Genomic DNA, 16,011 nt, shown 5'->3' with positions numbered 1-16,011 from the left:
CACAATTTCCTTCTGCTGGCACAGGACCTCTAACAGAAGTGCAGGGGGAAAAAAAAATGAAAAATAAGGCAGTACTCTCTCCTCAGAAGGCATTTTGTTCACATACTCCTTTGTGGTTCTCAGAATGGAGAAGCAAATGGTGCTTCTAAATTACAAATTCTACAAATCAAGTGTTTTTGTCAGAGACAAGGATTTTACTATTTTCATAGAATATTCTGACAATTTTTAAAAGAAGATTTATTACAAAGGCTTTATTATCCTTGGTCCCCAAGAACTTTTTCATTTGTTTAAAATTGTATTTCACCTCTTACTCGAGGACTACAAAAATGTATAGTAGTCACAGAGATTATAAAGAAGAAAAACTGTGAATTATAAACAGCCATGTTAAAGGAGGCAGTATTTTGTGTTCGCCACTACTTAAAAATGACATACTGCTTGAAGCTCTTTGACAAATACTTTTGACAAAACATTTGAGCTGCAAACTTGCAATACAAATTAACTAATGCAAAGCAGTCTGTCTCTCCTAACTTCCAGGAACTCAGAATAATACCAGAAAATAACTTTCCAAAGCTTGCCAGAATGGCTATGCATATTAGACAGGGACATAGTATTGCTTTTCAGCTGGATGTCCTTGAGTTCTGTTTGTGTGACAGCGCTGTAGTTCAAATACAATAAGCTTCATTACCTTTTCCTCTTAGAATATTTTGCTACAAGTTTCCCAGATTTTTAGCAATTATAAGGAGATTAGAATGTTAAGAAAAGGGATGAAATGTTTTAAGGAACAAGGGATGAAATCTTTTCATCTTCAGTAAAGCAATCTATGTATCAAGCCATGTCTTTGATCATTAAACTTTTGCATAAGCCAGTATAAAGAAAAGACTGCTCACTAGGACCAAGCAGATTCTTCCTTAGAAGAAACAACCTATAAGTAATAGCAGAAAAACCCCAAACCCTGACGAAAAAAAAAAAATCTGAAAAAACCTATACCACAAGTTTTAAAGTGGAAATAGGCAGTCATGAATAACTGTGTCGCAATAATTTAATTATACAGAGTAAAACTACAGAGCTTTCAGAAAAACTTCCTTAATTTACCAGATAATCTACAAGCAATTTCCTTATACGGCTGGACAGAAATCACTGCTGTATGCTTTAAAGCTGGAAGATGGCCTTTGAAACAGAAATCACTGTTTCTAACTGGAATAATAAAAGTCTTGCATCACCATTGTTACAGATTCCTTTCATATAAATGTACTGCATTTTCTCCTGAGTGTGGTAAATCATCATCAAATCAGTAAAGGTGTTTATTGAATTTATGTAAATTAACAATGCAGCTTTACAGGGAAATAGGAGAAACAAATGAACAAGAAGGAATTTGCGGATTTTACTTTAAAGAATTTTTTTAAATTACATCAGATTTTAAAAAAATAAATATATATATATACACACACACGCACACTTGAGCTTGTATGTTCTAGGTAAAAATGAAAATTTGTTTCATCAATATGTAAAGGGACTAGACAATGATCTGGTAAAAAGAAATGAAATACCAAACATAGTTTGCTCTTACTGGTAATTCTGATCTTAAAATCCTAATGAATTCTTCTAAATATGACAAATCTTGTGTCACCATTTAGAACTTCCATATTACTCAACTAATATGCCTTTTTTTTTTACGGAAAATCTAGACCTCATTGAAGAGTAGCCTTCAGCAGTACAGACTACTCACGACTTTTTGGTAGAAGTAATTGGTTACAAAAACATCTCTTGAAATTTGGTCTGACTCTTAACGTTAAAGACATAACCTAATTCTCCTAGTATATTTTTCTCTGCAGGAGACAGCTCCAGGAGTATTTATTATTTGGCAAATACAAAGGTAATATCCTTTCACTTTTAACTGCAGAGTGTTTTGGGTTTTTTTCCAAACTCCTAATCATTTTTTGAAGCAAACAGACCATATACTTAATACATTTTGATACTGAAAACTGTCAACTTGGGCATCAGACTAGAGTAAGGTATAATTCAGAATTTTAAAATATTAAGCTTTCAAATAAAACTAACTCATCAGCTGCTTATGTTCTGAATATCGGGCCCATGTTAAAAGTGACCAGCACAATTAACTGCCTACATTAACAAAAGCCAACCGTGATAGAGTACACCTATTGTTAATTTACTATATATTTACTTTAAATTTCTAAAAGTCAGATGATAGACATGAAAAAAATCATCTTGTATTTTGCTGTGGTTCATACATTTTCATTCACAAAGTGAAAAAAATAAAGAACCAAGTAACTTTTAAAGTTTGCACTTTCTAAATTCTAAACAGCAGTTTTGATATTAAAAAAAGACAAATGAAGGACAAATTCAAGAGTGCTATTCATACTCTACAGCAAAGCAACTCAGAATCTGGCACAAAAGAGCACACCTCAATGATCAGGATGACATCACTTAGAACCTTGTCCCTAGAGAAAGTTCCAAATTTGCCACAGCCATAGAAGCAATACATTTTTAGCATTATAGTTCAAGCAGACCCATAAATAAAACTACAATTATCTGCATCACTAGAGAAGTCATATTACAGACTTTCTACTGTTGGGAAAATATTATAAGTAACATTTGTAATTTACAAAATATGAGACCTTACTGCTGCCTTTGGCAATTCCTGGCAGTGATGCTTACCTGACAACACTCTAACGTGAGGATAACAGTAAATAAGGCTAGTGTAATCCCTAGTTTTCTCCTGTTCATGCATCTTTTCCCTCCTCACAATTCAAAGTTTACAGAAATCACAGTTTAATTAGAGCACCTTCATTTTTTGCACACACAACATATCTAAAAGTATTCTTAGATTTAAGTTTTCTTATTATTAATCACATCAAAACAATTTCAGTGTATTTCAGATGACAAAAGGATTCAAGCTCTAGAAAATTAAATACTAGTTACATCTTACCCAGAACGTTTCCTGCAGGTACTTCTTCAAGATCTTCAAGTTCTCTTCCCATAAGCAAGTAGAGATTCTCCAATGTGCAGCAAGTCATATGAGGTACTAATGGCAGATCATCTGTAGCAGAACACTGGGATGACAGCTACACAGAGTAAAACAACCAGTGTTAAGATATTTATCACTTAGTACTGATACAAACTACTTCTTCAAAACCTCCTTGCATTCCAAAGCTAAAAATACATTCTAAAGCATTTTCATTTCAAAAGTTAGATATTGAAAACCAACATATACTTGAAAATATTTTTTCCCCTTCCAAAAACCCAGTCTTGTGGAAAACAAGTCAAACATTGCCAAGAAAATTCAAAAATAATGCTTTCTTTGGTCATTTTTAAATGCGTACTGCTCCTAGCTCACTTTTCATTGTCACTGACAGAACAAATGTTTTCAAGTAAATTCATAAGTAATGAACTTCTATGATCACAATCTCAAAACATTTAATACCATTTTTTTTTCCTCAATACTATTATGCACCTTCCTGTTCCCCAAAAGTATTGTTTTTTCCTTCACAAGTTTTTTTTTAATTGAAGTACACATATACTGGATTTATTGTTAGTGAATGCAATGCTGTACTTAAACTATTTTGGAAATGTTAAATTCCTTTTAAACCTTACAGACATGATCAGCTATTACCACAATTACCTAAATTACTTTGATACTTTTCAGAATTTTTTACTTTAACTTTTTTATTTCATTTTTTTGAGTGAGCAACATCTAAAAAGTTAAGTCATCAGTGTTTCAAAATAATCCCAAGTTATGGTAACATTTCACTGTAACATCTTACCTTATGCAAAGACTCAGCAGGATCATATTTTGGTCCTAAAACAAAGATCTTTTGCCCTCTTTGCACCACACCACTGAAGACTCTAGCAAATGCAATGAAAGACTCCTTGTTGTCTGCTTCCTGTTTCATTGCCTTCGAGGTCATGATCTCTACTTGACCAGTGAGATGTTGCTCTTCATCTAATCAAAGTTAGAAAAATACATGAAGTATAAAAGCAGTTTCTGCCTCATCATCTGAAGAAAAAAAAATCAATTACATATTATCCTACCACATCTGGTGACACATTAAAAGACAGCAAGAATGCCCTATTGTAACTCATAATCCAGTCCTGTCGCTCATACAATGCTTTTGTACCAATTTATTATTAGGCTGTTTGGTTGGGCTTTTTTAATGAAACGGTTATTCTCCTAAAAGTTTAAAGGAATTAAAAGTTATATTAGCATAAAGTATGCTAGTAACAAGTCCATAAGAAGGTTCTAGCAGTATGTTAAACAAACCTGAACGTTTCTACCCCATCAAAAGTCAATCACTGCACCTTTCTACTTAGAGTGAAAATTAAATTTTTCAGCAGAGCATCTCCTTCAAGCATCACCTACCTTCACTGAATCACAGTACTGAGACCAAGCACAATCTCAGGCTCTAGGAAGAGGTATCCATGGCACTATTACAGCATTTATGAACTATCAGCTTTCTTACAAATCCCTCCTCACTCTTCATTCAATGCCATCTACTGAGCTGTCTGAACTGGCATATAGATGAGTCTTTGTAAGGTTCACAGCCCCCTGACAACACCTAGACAGTACTATTAAATGTCCTATAAGAAAAATAGGTAGCAGAGCATTAGATACCTTTTGTATCACCAGTGTTTGTAGTTACTTCAGATGAATTTTCACTTGGGGACTTTTCTGACAGCTCCTTTCCTTGATTTGCTGCCATTTTTTCTGCATGCCTTTGTTTCGCAAGTTCACGCCGATGAGCTATTTCTTCTTGAGTTAAAGGTCTAAATTGTATTGTAAAATATTAGTATTTGGAAGTGCAATTTATTTTAAAATAAATTAAATCACAATAATTAGAATACTGTATTTGGCATAAGTAAAAACTTATGCAGAATGCCTTTTGTCCCCATGATACTATATAATTTAAGTCAGCTAAAATTAACAAACTCTTCCTCTACCATGTTTAGAAAGAGGTCACCATGTTAAACTTTTGTTTATTTTGTTAAAATAAGGCAAGTTTCTCCCACTGACATCTGAATTCTCACTTTTTCAGAAAAGATCCAAGTCAATTTTCAAAATCGCTTTTTACACCACGTCCACTACGTTATACTGAGCAAGAATGACACCTAAGACTAAGCATACAGTGTACTGATCTAGCTTATCTATACCAAGATAATTAGAAAAAGCTACCAGACTTCTCTTCCAAATATACAGGGATGAAATACTGTCATTTTAAATTACTTATGGTATCTTTATTATTTTAAGGTAGTCTTTACTGCAAGTGTTCAAATGCAGGGAAAAGTCTTTGCTTGCTATACCTACCTTTCCATAAAAAGTGAGTAACTTCATAAAGGACAAAAAAAAAAAAAAAGACAACTGAGACAACAACAACAACAAAATAATTTTAATATTCTGATGCAATTTCTATCTACTCACTGGTAAACCCTGCCTTTAAAAAGTGCTTTAATATAAGATTTAAAGTAATAAAAAATGAAAATTAAAGAATGGTGTTATCATTCTTACATAAGGCAATATAAACATACTTGGTTTTAAATTTAACTCTTTTCAAGCATTTTAAACAGCAAACTGAGTTATATGAAATCTAACAGCACTGCCTGAAATTTTCCACTTGATTTTTAAATCTGGCCCTAAATAAAAATCTGTAATTTTTTTTTACAGAAAAGGCATATAAATATGATCTCTACTTAAAAAAAATAAAGAAAAATAAATTGAATCACATCCCCATATAAACTATTTCACACTCCCAAACAGGAACCCATTACTTAAGGGTTAAAGTTTTTATCTGTATCCAGTAGAAACACTTACTGGACGCTTACTCTGCCCTTAACGGGATTAATTAGGGGCAGAAAACCCTGAACTGATTATGTGGCTGAGACCAACTCACTGCCAGCAAGATTTTTTTACATCATAACATAGATGCTTTTCTGCATAAAAGACATTCTGCAAGAGACAATTTAAAAAATGCTTAATGAGACCCTTTATTTTATCAAAATTCTTGTTAGAACTTGAGGAAATCACTTTGAACAGAGTTATCATGCTTACCTTGAATCCAAACTTTCAACTCAAAAGAGTAAGAAAACTACACATAAATTAAAAATCTCTCTAACAATTACTTAAGAGAGGCCTCTAGGATAAAATGTCAGAATTTGAATCACAGACTTTCAGAACTCAGAACCTAGGACAGACACATTACATGTCATAGAAAAGGCAAAAGTAAGACAAAACTGCCACTACAAACTTAGCAACTTTTTTTTCTGTTTAAAAATCACCTCTTAAACAATCCTTGTGACAGAATTAAGAATATGTATCTCTGAAATTTGAGATAGTGTGGTATTTCTGTTTGGTTTGTTTATTTTATTGCAAAAGAGAGTGAGGCTTAACAATACAAAATGCAAAGCAGATGGTGGAGAAGAAAACTTTTTCATGATGATTTTCCCCCCACCCCCTGAAGGCAGCTGTTCAAAGCTATTTAAGGGTTAGGAACGTCTGAAAAATTCCCAGAGGAGATTGATAGGGAAAGTACAGATGAGACAGCCAAGCGTATCATGAATGCAGTCTATATATGATGGCACAGTATACACATGAGAACATATGTATACATTCCAACACATTTTATTGTCCAAAAATACTTTTCAATTATGTAAACAATCCTGAGAGTAGAAGAAAAAAGTTTGTTTGCCTTTTTCCCCTTTACAAGGTATTTTTAAAAGAATCAGTATATTTAGGTGTCAGACAGCCCTTAATCACAACTGTTAAAGGTACCTTAAAGTTCTGAATGCAGTGATGTAAGTTGCAATACATATAAGCACAGTTAATTATATTCTCAATTCAAACAAAACCAGATTGAGTGTGGGTGGGACTTTAGCTAGTAGGTACAACCTAGACTTCTATCCTCGTTTCTGTCAGCATCAAATTCTATAAAATTAGTCACTCCCAGTAGTATCATTAGAAACCACAGAAAGATAATGTTGTCAAATAAATCCTTATATAGAATTGTAACATACTCAAGCAGAACACAGAACAAGATTAATGCACACAGGGCACTGGATCTGCAACAAAATCAGTTTTAAATTATACCCTGATTTATTCAATTTCTCCAGTTGGCAAAACCAATCAGAAGGGAAATCAATTGTGAACAAATGCTGCCCAAGCCAGAAGAAAGAATTCTCTCCTCTTCTTCCCGACCATATTTTGTCCCTCCCCTTTTTTCACTCCACAAGAAAGGATCTACAGCTTCATAATACTGGAAGGAAAAAAATAGTACCATGCAGTCACACAAAAAACAGTAAATGAAAATTCTGAATCAGAAGGAAAAAGGGATATTCCCTACCTCCAGAGAGATGCTACAGCATACAGACAGCATAGATGTGAACCAGGCATGAGTAATACAGCTGACATAGATGGGTACCCACATTATTACTACCTCATGTTAACCTCAACCGTGTGGTAAACAAATGCTATGGAAATAATAACGTGGAAAAGAGTATAATATACATACTATTACCATTGAGTAGATGTTGATTAAATGCATCAGATTTCAGGTAACGTAAGTAAGCTGCTGCTGACTTCTTTATTCCCACAGTGCCCCAGGATAACATTTAGTTCAAACTGAACGACAACTAAACTTCTTCATGCAATCAATCCTCTGATTATGATAGCTTTCCTACCCTTCCATGTTATTAAAGAGAGATTTCATTCAAAAACATTTCAAAAATTCATAGTGAATAATCAAAAAAAAAAAACTTAAACATAAATTAGCCTCTGATTAAAGTGTTATATTTTTTTAACCTTTTAACCAGACCATTTTAAAAAGGAAACATCACAGTCAGAACATCAACCAATTTCCAAAAAATTGATGCTGCGATCAACAACTGTCTGTGATGCATCTCCCATGCCATGAACAATGTTTTTGAAGTGGCTGAGAATGCTTTCTCTCCATACAGTTTTTACCAGTTTAAATTCCATGAGCTCATGGACACATGTTTGACTTCATGAAACTAAGGGGGTAATCTCTGTTAACATCTTTAAATCCAAGTAATTTATAGAAAATCTTCTGGATTAATCTTCATGACAGTGCTCTTCAGAATAAAGTTCTAGTTAAATTATTGGCTGCTGTTCTGCTCAGTGTCTGGCATTCAAAGACTTGTGACAACAGCACCCCTAACGACAGCTCTCTGAAGTGTAGCTTGCTTGGTACAATTCAGCACAGAGTATGTCCAGTGGTCTTTCTAATCCTTCTGAAGTTCACCAATTTCTGGATTAAACTTCTTAATGTCTGTGGAACTATTTCCATTCACAAACTAATGTACACCTACTAAGATTATTTCTTCTATTTGCTATTGCAACTGAAAGCATGAGGCAATTCACAGTAGAAATACATGTGTATACACAAAATGAGCAACTGAAAATTAACCAAATCAGAATTTACATAAAATTTCATAGAACGATCTTACAGAGCTACCACAAAGGGGAATACTCAATAACTTCTTCATATTATATAGCAATTATCACTCATCCTGAGATACGGAATGAAACTAAGATATCAATATCAAGTTGTCATACGCTGCCTTGAAAAACACTCGACTGATACAATGACCTTTGATTTATCTCACATACTAAATGTGCAATAAAGAAGAAATTTGAAGTCAAACTCTTCCAGAATGTTACATGCTTTTCTCTCAAGCTTACAATTACACAAACTAAATTCAAATGTCATCCATTACTACATACTCCTCTCTTAGCTCAGTTCCAAAGGTCTTAGCTGGATTCAAAGATATACTGTTACAATGAAATTTCTTTCATAATAGCCATAAGTAAGGTTTTTAATTTTTGAAAAGCATATATTACTCTATTAATTATATAACCAGGTGGCATCTTGAGATGTTAACCTGTAAATCTGACAGGCTGTTCAGATGACTCATGCCATATTCATTTCTAATGCACTAACTACAATTTAGAACTATTAATGCAAATAGAATATGATGGGTTCAGATCACGCTGAAGTCATTGAAAGTCCTATTGCCTATAAACATAAAAATTATTTACTTGCAAGAAAGTAATAATTTCTTACAGAGCTTGGAACTTTAAAAATGTTCTCTTCTTTTGATCAAGATCTTTTGATCAAGACGTCATGTCTTTTTAGCTGAAGGTTGGGCAAAAATCACTGGATTTATATTTTTTACAATACAATTTTCAGAAGACATTAAAAAGGAAATAGAGGAAGTACACTACAATCTGTTGATTTAAGACATGCAAACAAGCTGTACCACAAAACAAAGAACGAATTATAATCCTAATTTCATGAAGAATTGTATGGGAAAGTGCCTATTTCATAGTGACACCTAAGATAAGAAATAAATCCTTATTTCAAGCTGACTGAGGAGAAAGAAGTACCTTTCATATTATCTGGAGGAAAATGGTAAGGGTATTAAAGGTTTTATATCCCCCACTGCAGTCATGAAATATAATTTTAGTCCATCAGGTTATTTGGTCCGCAGACTTTTCTTTATTACTACTGAAAAACAGAAATGGAATTTCTGTAGTGTACTCTATTTATGTATATAATTCAGCAGGATTGTAAGAATGATGGACTTGAAATAACATAAACAGTTTGCCTCCTATTTCTGACATTGCATCACATCACTCTGACATTTATACATAAAGCTTTACAAAGTTAGTAGAGGATTTCATCATAACAAACATCTGATATCCAATTTACATTTTCTCAGTATTTTAGGTAAATACACACAGCAACAGCTAAAACTACTTGAAAGCGATCATAACTAATTACTAAATATTTCTCTTTTACACTGGGTTAGATAAAAACAGAATTCTGAACCTCAGGAAGAGCAAACTGGAATATTTATACTCTGTACCTAAATGCCAAGCTCTGCTTTTATTCATACACCCGCACTCAACCATTCTGTTTTTGACTGCAGTTCAATGTAGAACACTAGTAGAAAGGAGATAAAGAAATGGCATGTGCTGAATGAACACCTAAGAATAAACTACAGGCATAATCAAATAATTATGGCCTCATTATAAAAAGGAAGTAGCTCCAAAAGAAGCCATTATGACCCCATTTCCTACTGATTTTGATTTTAGATATTTTAATACCTAAAGTGAAGGAGAGGATACTACACTGTCTTATCAGGGGTCATAATTTGTTTGGCTACTCTGCTCAACCAGCAATTTTCAGAGAATTTACACCTTTGTCTGATTTGGAATTAGCAAATAATTTCAGAAGTTCAGCTAGAAGAAACTGGAGGGCAAAACATATTTGCACAATTCCCATTTCTTTAGAAAACCTGATAAAAACTGAGGGACATACTGGTACCATATAAAAGCCAAGTTTCAAATCTTTCCAAAGAAAGATAAATATAAGCTGCCAACCTGTTGTAACCTGACCACAAATTATTTTCCCATCTATTCTAGTGTTGTAACAGCTGATAAACTTTGTTATTTAAACAGTAAAAGCAAAAGCATAGCAGTTTTAGTATAGAATCTACTCATTTTTGAAGTCACCTTCTAGGAGATATTAGTTGCCAACAACAGTCTCAAAGGAGGTTGTTTTAATTAAAAATCCAACCTTCGTTATCATTTACTGCACACTCTGGACTTAGAAGGCTTTTTGCTTTTCCCAACCTATGCTTAAAAAGTATCATAAGCAGATGGCAGAAATGAGGCAAACTATAAAAACTGCACAGTCAATTTGCTGTTTCTAAGAAACTTACAAAAAGGTAACACTACCCAATACTACCTTACAAATGGAAAGAAAAAAGGTAGTAGTAGCATGGATCTACTTTTTCACCTCTGGAAATAGAAGAGTGTAAGTCTTGGAAAAAAGCCCACCAAAACAAATAAACAAAAAAAACGAAACAAAAACCAAACTAGAAAAAAATCTCAGATTTTTTACATGCTTTAATGTGCTTAAAAATACTTCCTCCCTTGCCATATTGTTAATACTACCTAATCAGCAAAATTACATGGTGCTGATAATGACTGGTTATCTCACAGAAAAAGTCATGTGATTTAATTTTAATACCAGCCAATTAGTAACTAATTGAAAAATTTAAGACTATGGCCAGCAAGAAATACTTTTCACACAAACTATGGAGCAAGACAGTACAATTTTCAGTTTACTGAATAAATGGGGATAAAGGACATATTGTCTACGGTCACCACTAACAGGCCTCAAGTCTCCCAGAATGAATTCCAGGGCTGTCCTCACTCTCCTGCAACATTATTTCAGAAAGCCTAATTTATCTAAATTCTGTTTGGATTTTTGGACCAGCTCTGCATTACTTGAACTATCAGTCAACTGCAATCCTCCACTCAGTAAACATTTTGAGGTTTTTCAAAACAGATTGATGATCAGAATTACAAATTCGTTGCACAATATGTGTCAGAGTGCAAAAGCGTAATTGTATTTGCGTTCTGAAAACCAGTAAAATTGAGAGCAGCACATTTTTTTATCTAAGGAGAAAATACAACCAACAAGTCACAATGCGTAAGCTTCTACACATGTATGCATGGTCATACATGTATTACGAACTACAATACATGGCAAATTTCTTCAAAATATTATTTTGTCCATTTGGGGAGCTTTTTCTCTCTTTTAAAAGAATAAAAGTATAACACATGGCATATGTTGTGGTTTAACCCCAGCCGGCAACTAAGCACCACATAGCTTCTCACTTACTTCCCCACGACGGGATGGGGGAAGAGAATTGGAAGAGTAAAAGTGAGAAAACTCCTGGGTTGAGATAAAGACAGTTTAATAGGTAAAGCAAAAGCCGCACGCCCAAGCAAAGCAAACCAAGGAATTCATTCCCCACTTCCCATCGGCAGGTAGGTGTTCGGCCATCCCCAGGAAAGCAGGGCTCCATCACGTGTAATGGTGACTTGGGAAGACAAATGCCACCATTCCCAACATCCCTCCCTTTCTTCCTCTTCCCCCAGTTTTATATGCTGAGCATGATGTGATATGGTATGGAATATTCCTTTGGTCAGCTGGGGTCAGCTGTCCCAGCTGTGTCCCCCCCCAACTCCTTGTGCACCTCCAGCCCACTCGCTGGTGGGGTTGTGTGAGAAGCAGAAAAGGCCTTGGCTCTGTGTAAGCACTGCTCAGTAATAATGAAAACATCCCTGTATTATCAACTCTGGTTTCAGCATAAATCCAAAACACAGCCTCATACTAGCTACTATGAAGAAAATTAACTCTATCCCAGCCAAAACCAGCACAGCATATAAACATATATAAACTAGCTCCCTTCCTGAAGGGGGATGACTAAGGAGAATTAAAAAAAAACCCCAAAAAAACCACACCACCAAAAAAAACCACACCAAGAAAAATGTAAGATGAAAATCAGGAGACAGGGAAGGAGAGTTTATCTGTGAGGCAGAGTGCTCATAAGTATATGACACAGAATGAAAATAGGTAAGAGTTATCCATTATTCTTGGGAAAGTCAGAATCTCTTATAAACAGTCTTTTGCTTGAAATGCCAAGTTGTAGTCACAAAACAGGACTTGCAGTAGCTAGCTTTTCCTTTTTAATTTTGACTAAAATCTTGAAAATATTTCTGAGACTTTCTGTGTCTGGTGTATGTAAAAGCCACCTTTGCCTCTATGTTACATCCTCATCACGTCAAAAAATTTTGATCCTCCCAACAAATAAAAGAACAGGTCATTATCAGTGATAGAACAGCCAGAATGTGATGGCCTCAGCATAGCCTTCTCTGATAACTATATATCCCAGAAAGCAGACAAAGCAGGAATGGCACTGCTGTGCTACACCAGTACGTGAGCAAGAACTCTTGTTCCAGATACATTTAAGGACAGAAGTCAAAGTAAAACTGCACCATCTAGTGTCTGGTCTATCCACAAGTGCAATGCATCTTTTCCCTGAATTCAAAGTTATTGTAAGAAAGATTTTTGATGGTAGATACGTAGATGAATGTGGTAAGAAAGAATTGAAGTAAATCTAGGAAGTGTGTGATAGTAGTATAGCTTTCACATATTACTACAGCAATAGTACCATTTTTTGCACAAAAATTTAACAGTCATCAGTCTAATTTAGTAGAAGGATTACTATTTTCTATATTAATATTTCTATATTACTATATAATGTTTCTCATTACAAACGCAAGCTGTTATGATCACGTCAAGACAACCTTACTGAAAATCTAAGAAAGCATTACAACTCAATCATATTTTCAACCAAACATCCTGAAACAGCATATAACATATGCATTAGGGTGATATATTTGGATCAAAGTACTGTTGTCCAACAAATGTGTTTTTTAATCCTTAACAAATTTGCTAAATCTTCTAAAACTAATATGGTTAAACAAATCATCTCTTGAACTCATTCAGAAAATCTCTACTTGCTGAAAAGATTTTATTGCATTTCAAAAATTAGTGAATTATGTTCTCAGGGTCAAAACAATTCACTCACACTTGCAACATAACCTTTTTTTTCCTGAAAGTATCTAATCAAAAAGTTAAACGTTACATTTTCTTACCTTGGCTTATTGTGTGGTAATGCCTTTGCGTCAACAGCAAACATTTTGGAAACAAAGACAATAACTGGGGCTGTTCCTTCACTACTGCATTTCATAAAAGCTAAACAAACATAAAAGGAAGTTATTTGTACAATTTTTTCCCAACAGTATGGATAAAACTATGGCTTTCCATTAATTTTGTAGGAATTACTGTTTATTTCCTATTTCAATGGATAATACGCTAAAGATAAACTTAACAAGAAAAGCAGAAAATTACTCTAGCCTAATCATTTGATAACACTGCCTATATCTTCAAGTCTGTTTCACAATAAAATAAAATGAGCAAAATTGTAAAAATAGAAGCCTTCATAAGAAACTACATATCCTCCAGCTAAATATATTGGTTTGATATTTAAAGCTGAGTTCATAGGCTGGTTTAGATTAGAATAAAAGAGAGAAAGCAGCTTAGCATTAAGACAGCACTATTTATTCAGTTTCTCAAAGTATTCTCCCTCCTTTCAAACTAAAGGAGGAAGTCCTGCAAATGTCCAGATGCTCATGTCTTCAAGAAATTGTAACAACTTAACTGCAAGAATGGATATTCCTCAAAGGATGAAAGATCTGCACAAAACTTACTCAATACTTACGAAATTCCCATAAACTTTTTTTTTTTCATTCTACTTGGAACACATTATCGAATCCAAAACAGACAGAATATCATGCAAAACTTCTAACAACAACATAGAAAATCAATCATCATCATCTACACTCCTTTTCATCTGATGTATGAAAAGACTATATTGTCAAGTGCTGAGACAAACAAAGTGCAAGACTACTACTGCAAATGAGCAAGATATTCACTAAATGTGAAGTACACTATTTTTTTCATAACCAGGAACAGTAGGATCCAAGTTTACAGGGGCAAATTTCTTCTTATTAACTTATACTGATACAGTATTGAATACTGTTTAGAGAATACAATGTTTGTAAATGTTCAGTAAAGGATGAAAATACCAGTTGCCTCACACCCAGGAAAATTCCTAAGAGCCTGTCAATTTGACATTCACATCTCAAATTGACATTTGAGATCTCATCCCTTCAGATTTCTTGAAGCTCTCTTCAAAACATTGTTCTATAAACACCTTTCACTACACATACAAACTTAAGAAATGTTTTTAACTGTTACAAGCTTAAGCATAGTATCTTCTTGTAATTTTTACTTAACTACCTCTTGAAATATCAGAGAACATTTACTACCTTACGACAAAATGGTATTCTGTTATATTCTGTTCAGTTAGAAAGAATGTTGGCAGAACAACAAAATCATGTGTATAAGGCCTATTTATCCCCTACAAACCTATCTGAAAAGATCATTTGGTAACATTCTTTTTCAGATTACCAAATGTGGGGGAAAAACATCACTTGATTTATACAGAGCTTCCTACCCCTTAGAGGAGATTACCACATATACGTGGAGAAATACAAGCTTTGCTTACAACTGACCATTACATCCATATTATCAATTTCAACTTTGATTTTCCATTCTGCTAAATACTTAGTTCAGCAGTTTTCATCTGTCTTTCAGGAAAAAAACCTCAGCAGAAGTTCTCCTTTCCAAGGCATCAAAATTTTTATGAAGGACGTATTTGTAAACATAAGCTGTGTTCATCTAAGTCAAAGATCGAGAAGGAATATGAGCATCTTACAAGCCCTTCCACACCCTGTATACCTCATTACTGCCTATACATAGTTCTTTTACTGCCTACAGGAACATTAAACCATTGAACGTAGTCCTTCCAGTCCCTATCATAATTTTAGAGCACAGGACTTGGTGATCATCAAACCTCCTCTTGCTTACTTTTGCACATAGATATCCCAATGTTCAACACAATATACTGAACATACTTCTAAACCCATTTTGAGGAGGAACTTTTAGTTAAAGCCGGAAACTCTGTCAGAACTGGTCATGAAATCATGATCTCAATGAAGTCAATGGGAAAACTTTTAACTTCAAAATATCAGGATTTTGTATCTTCATTTAACACTCTGAGTAAGAAAAAAAACATTTGTTGCCTTGGAAGCCTTTTGGCTCTTGGTTTTATTTGCTAGTCTTTTATCATTCTGGAATATTATGAAATAATGAAGAAATCAAGTTACACCTTGAGCTACGGAAATGTTGAAGAAATACTTAATGTTTGTAGTAACAGCAGAGCTACATCTTACTAACTTATCAGTATGCAAACTACTTAGCAAGAAATTCGACAGAATTTTTTGTTGTTGTTGTTGTTTAAATTACCAAAAACTGGGCCCAGTTAATCAACACACTTGTAAAAATGGAATCCAAATTCAAACCCTACTGGCTAAAAATTCATGGGTTTAATATAGCAGTTCGTAAAATATTCAATTCACAATGACACACCTTCTCCTGTTTAAAACCAAAACCAAATATTAACCTCACATCCTTCCAAATGCCCAGTTTCACTGTCTTA

The 16,011-nt window shown here is 34.0% G+C and overlaps 1 protein-coding gene across 1 annotated transcript in view; it reads right to left on the bottom strand.

Annotated features, from left to right (window-relative positions):
• Positions 1 to 16,011, bottom strand: part of EFL1 (elongation factor like GTPase 1) — a 77,335-nt gene that overhangs the window by 51,229 nt on the left and 10,095 nt on the right. The window contains exons 12-15 of the mRNA XM_054837234.1: positions 13,544 to 13,643; positions 4,631 to 4,782; positions 3,783 to 3,961; positions 2,948 to 3,083 (exon numbers count right to left, since the gene is read on the bottom strand). Of these exons, the coding sequence (XP_054693209.1) occupies positions 2,948 to 3,083; positions 3,783 to 3,961; positions 4,631 to 4,782; positions 13,544 to 13,643 (567 nt within the window). The remainder of the gene's footprint in view (positions 1 to 2,947; positions 3,084 to 3,782; positions 3,962 to 4,630; positions 4,783 to 13,543; positions 13,644 to 16,011) is intronic.

The sequence above is a fragment of the Grus americana genome, chromosome 10, assembly GCF_028858705.1.
Source record: "Grus americana isolate bGruAme1 chromosome 10, bGruAme1.mat, whole genome shotgun sequence".
Lineage (NCBI taxonomy): Eukaryota > Metazoa > Chordata > Aves > Gruiformes > Gruidae > Grus > Grus americana.
Note: the sequence above shows the minus strand (reverse complement) of the source record. Positions and strands in the feature narration are given on the sequence as shown.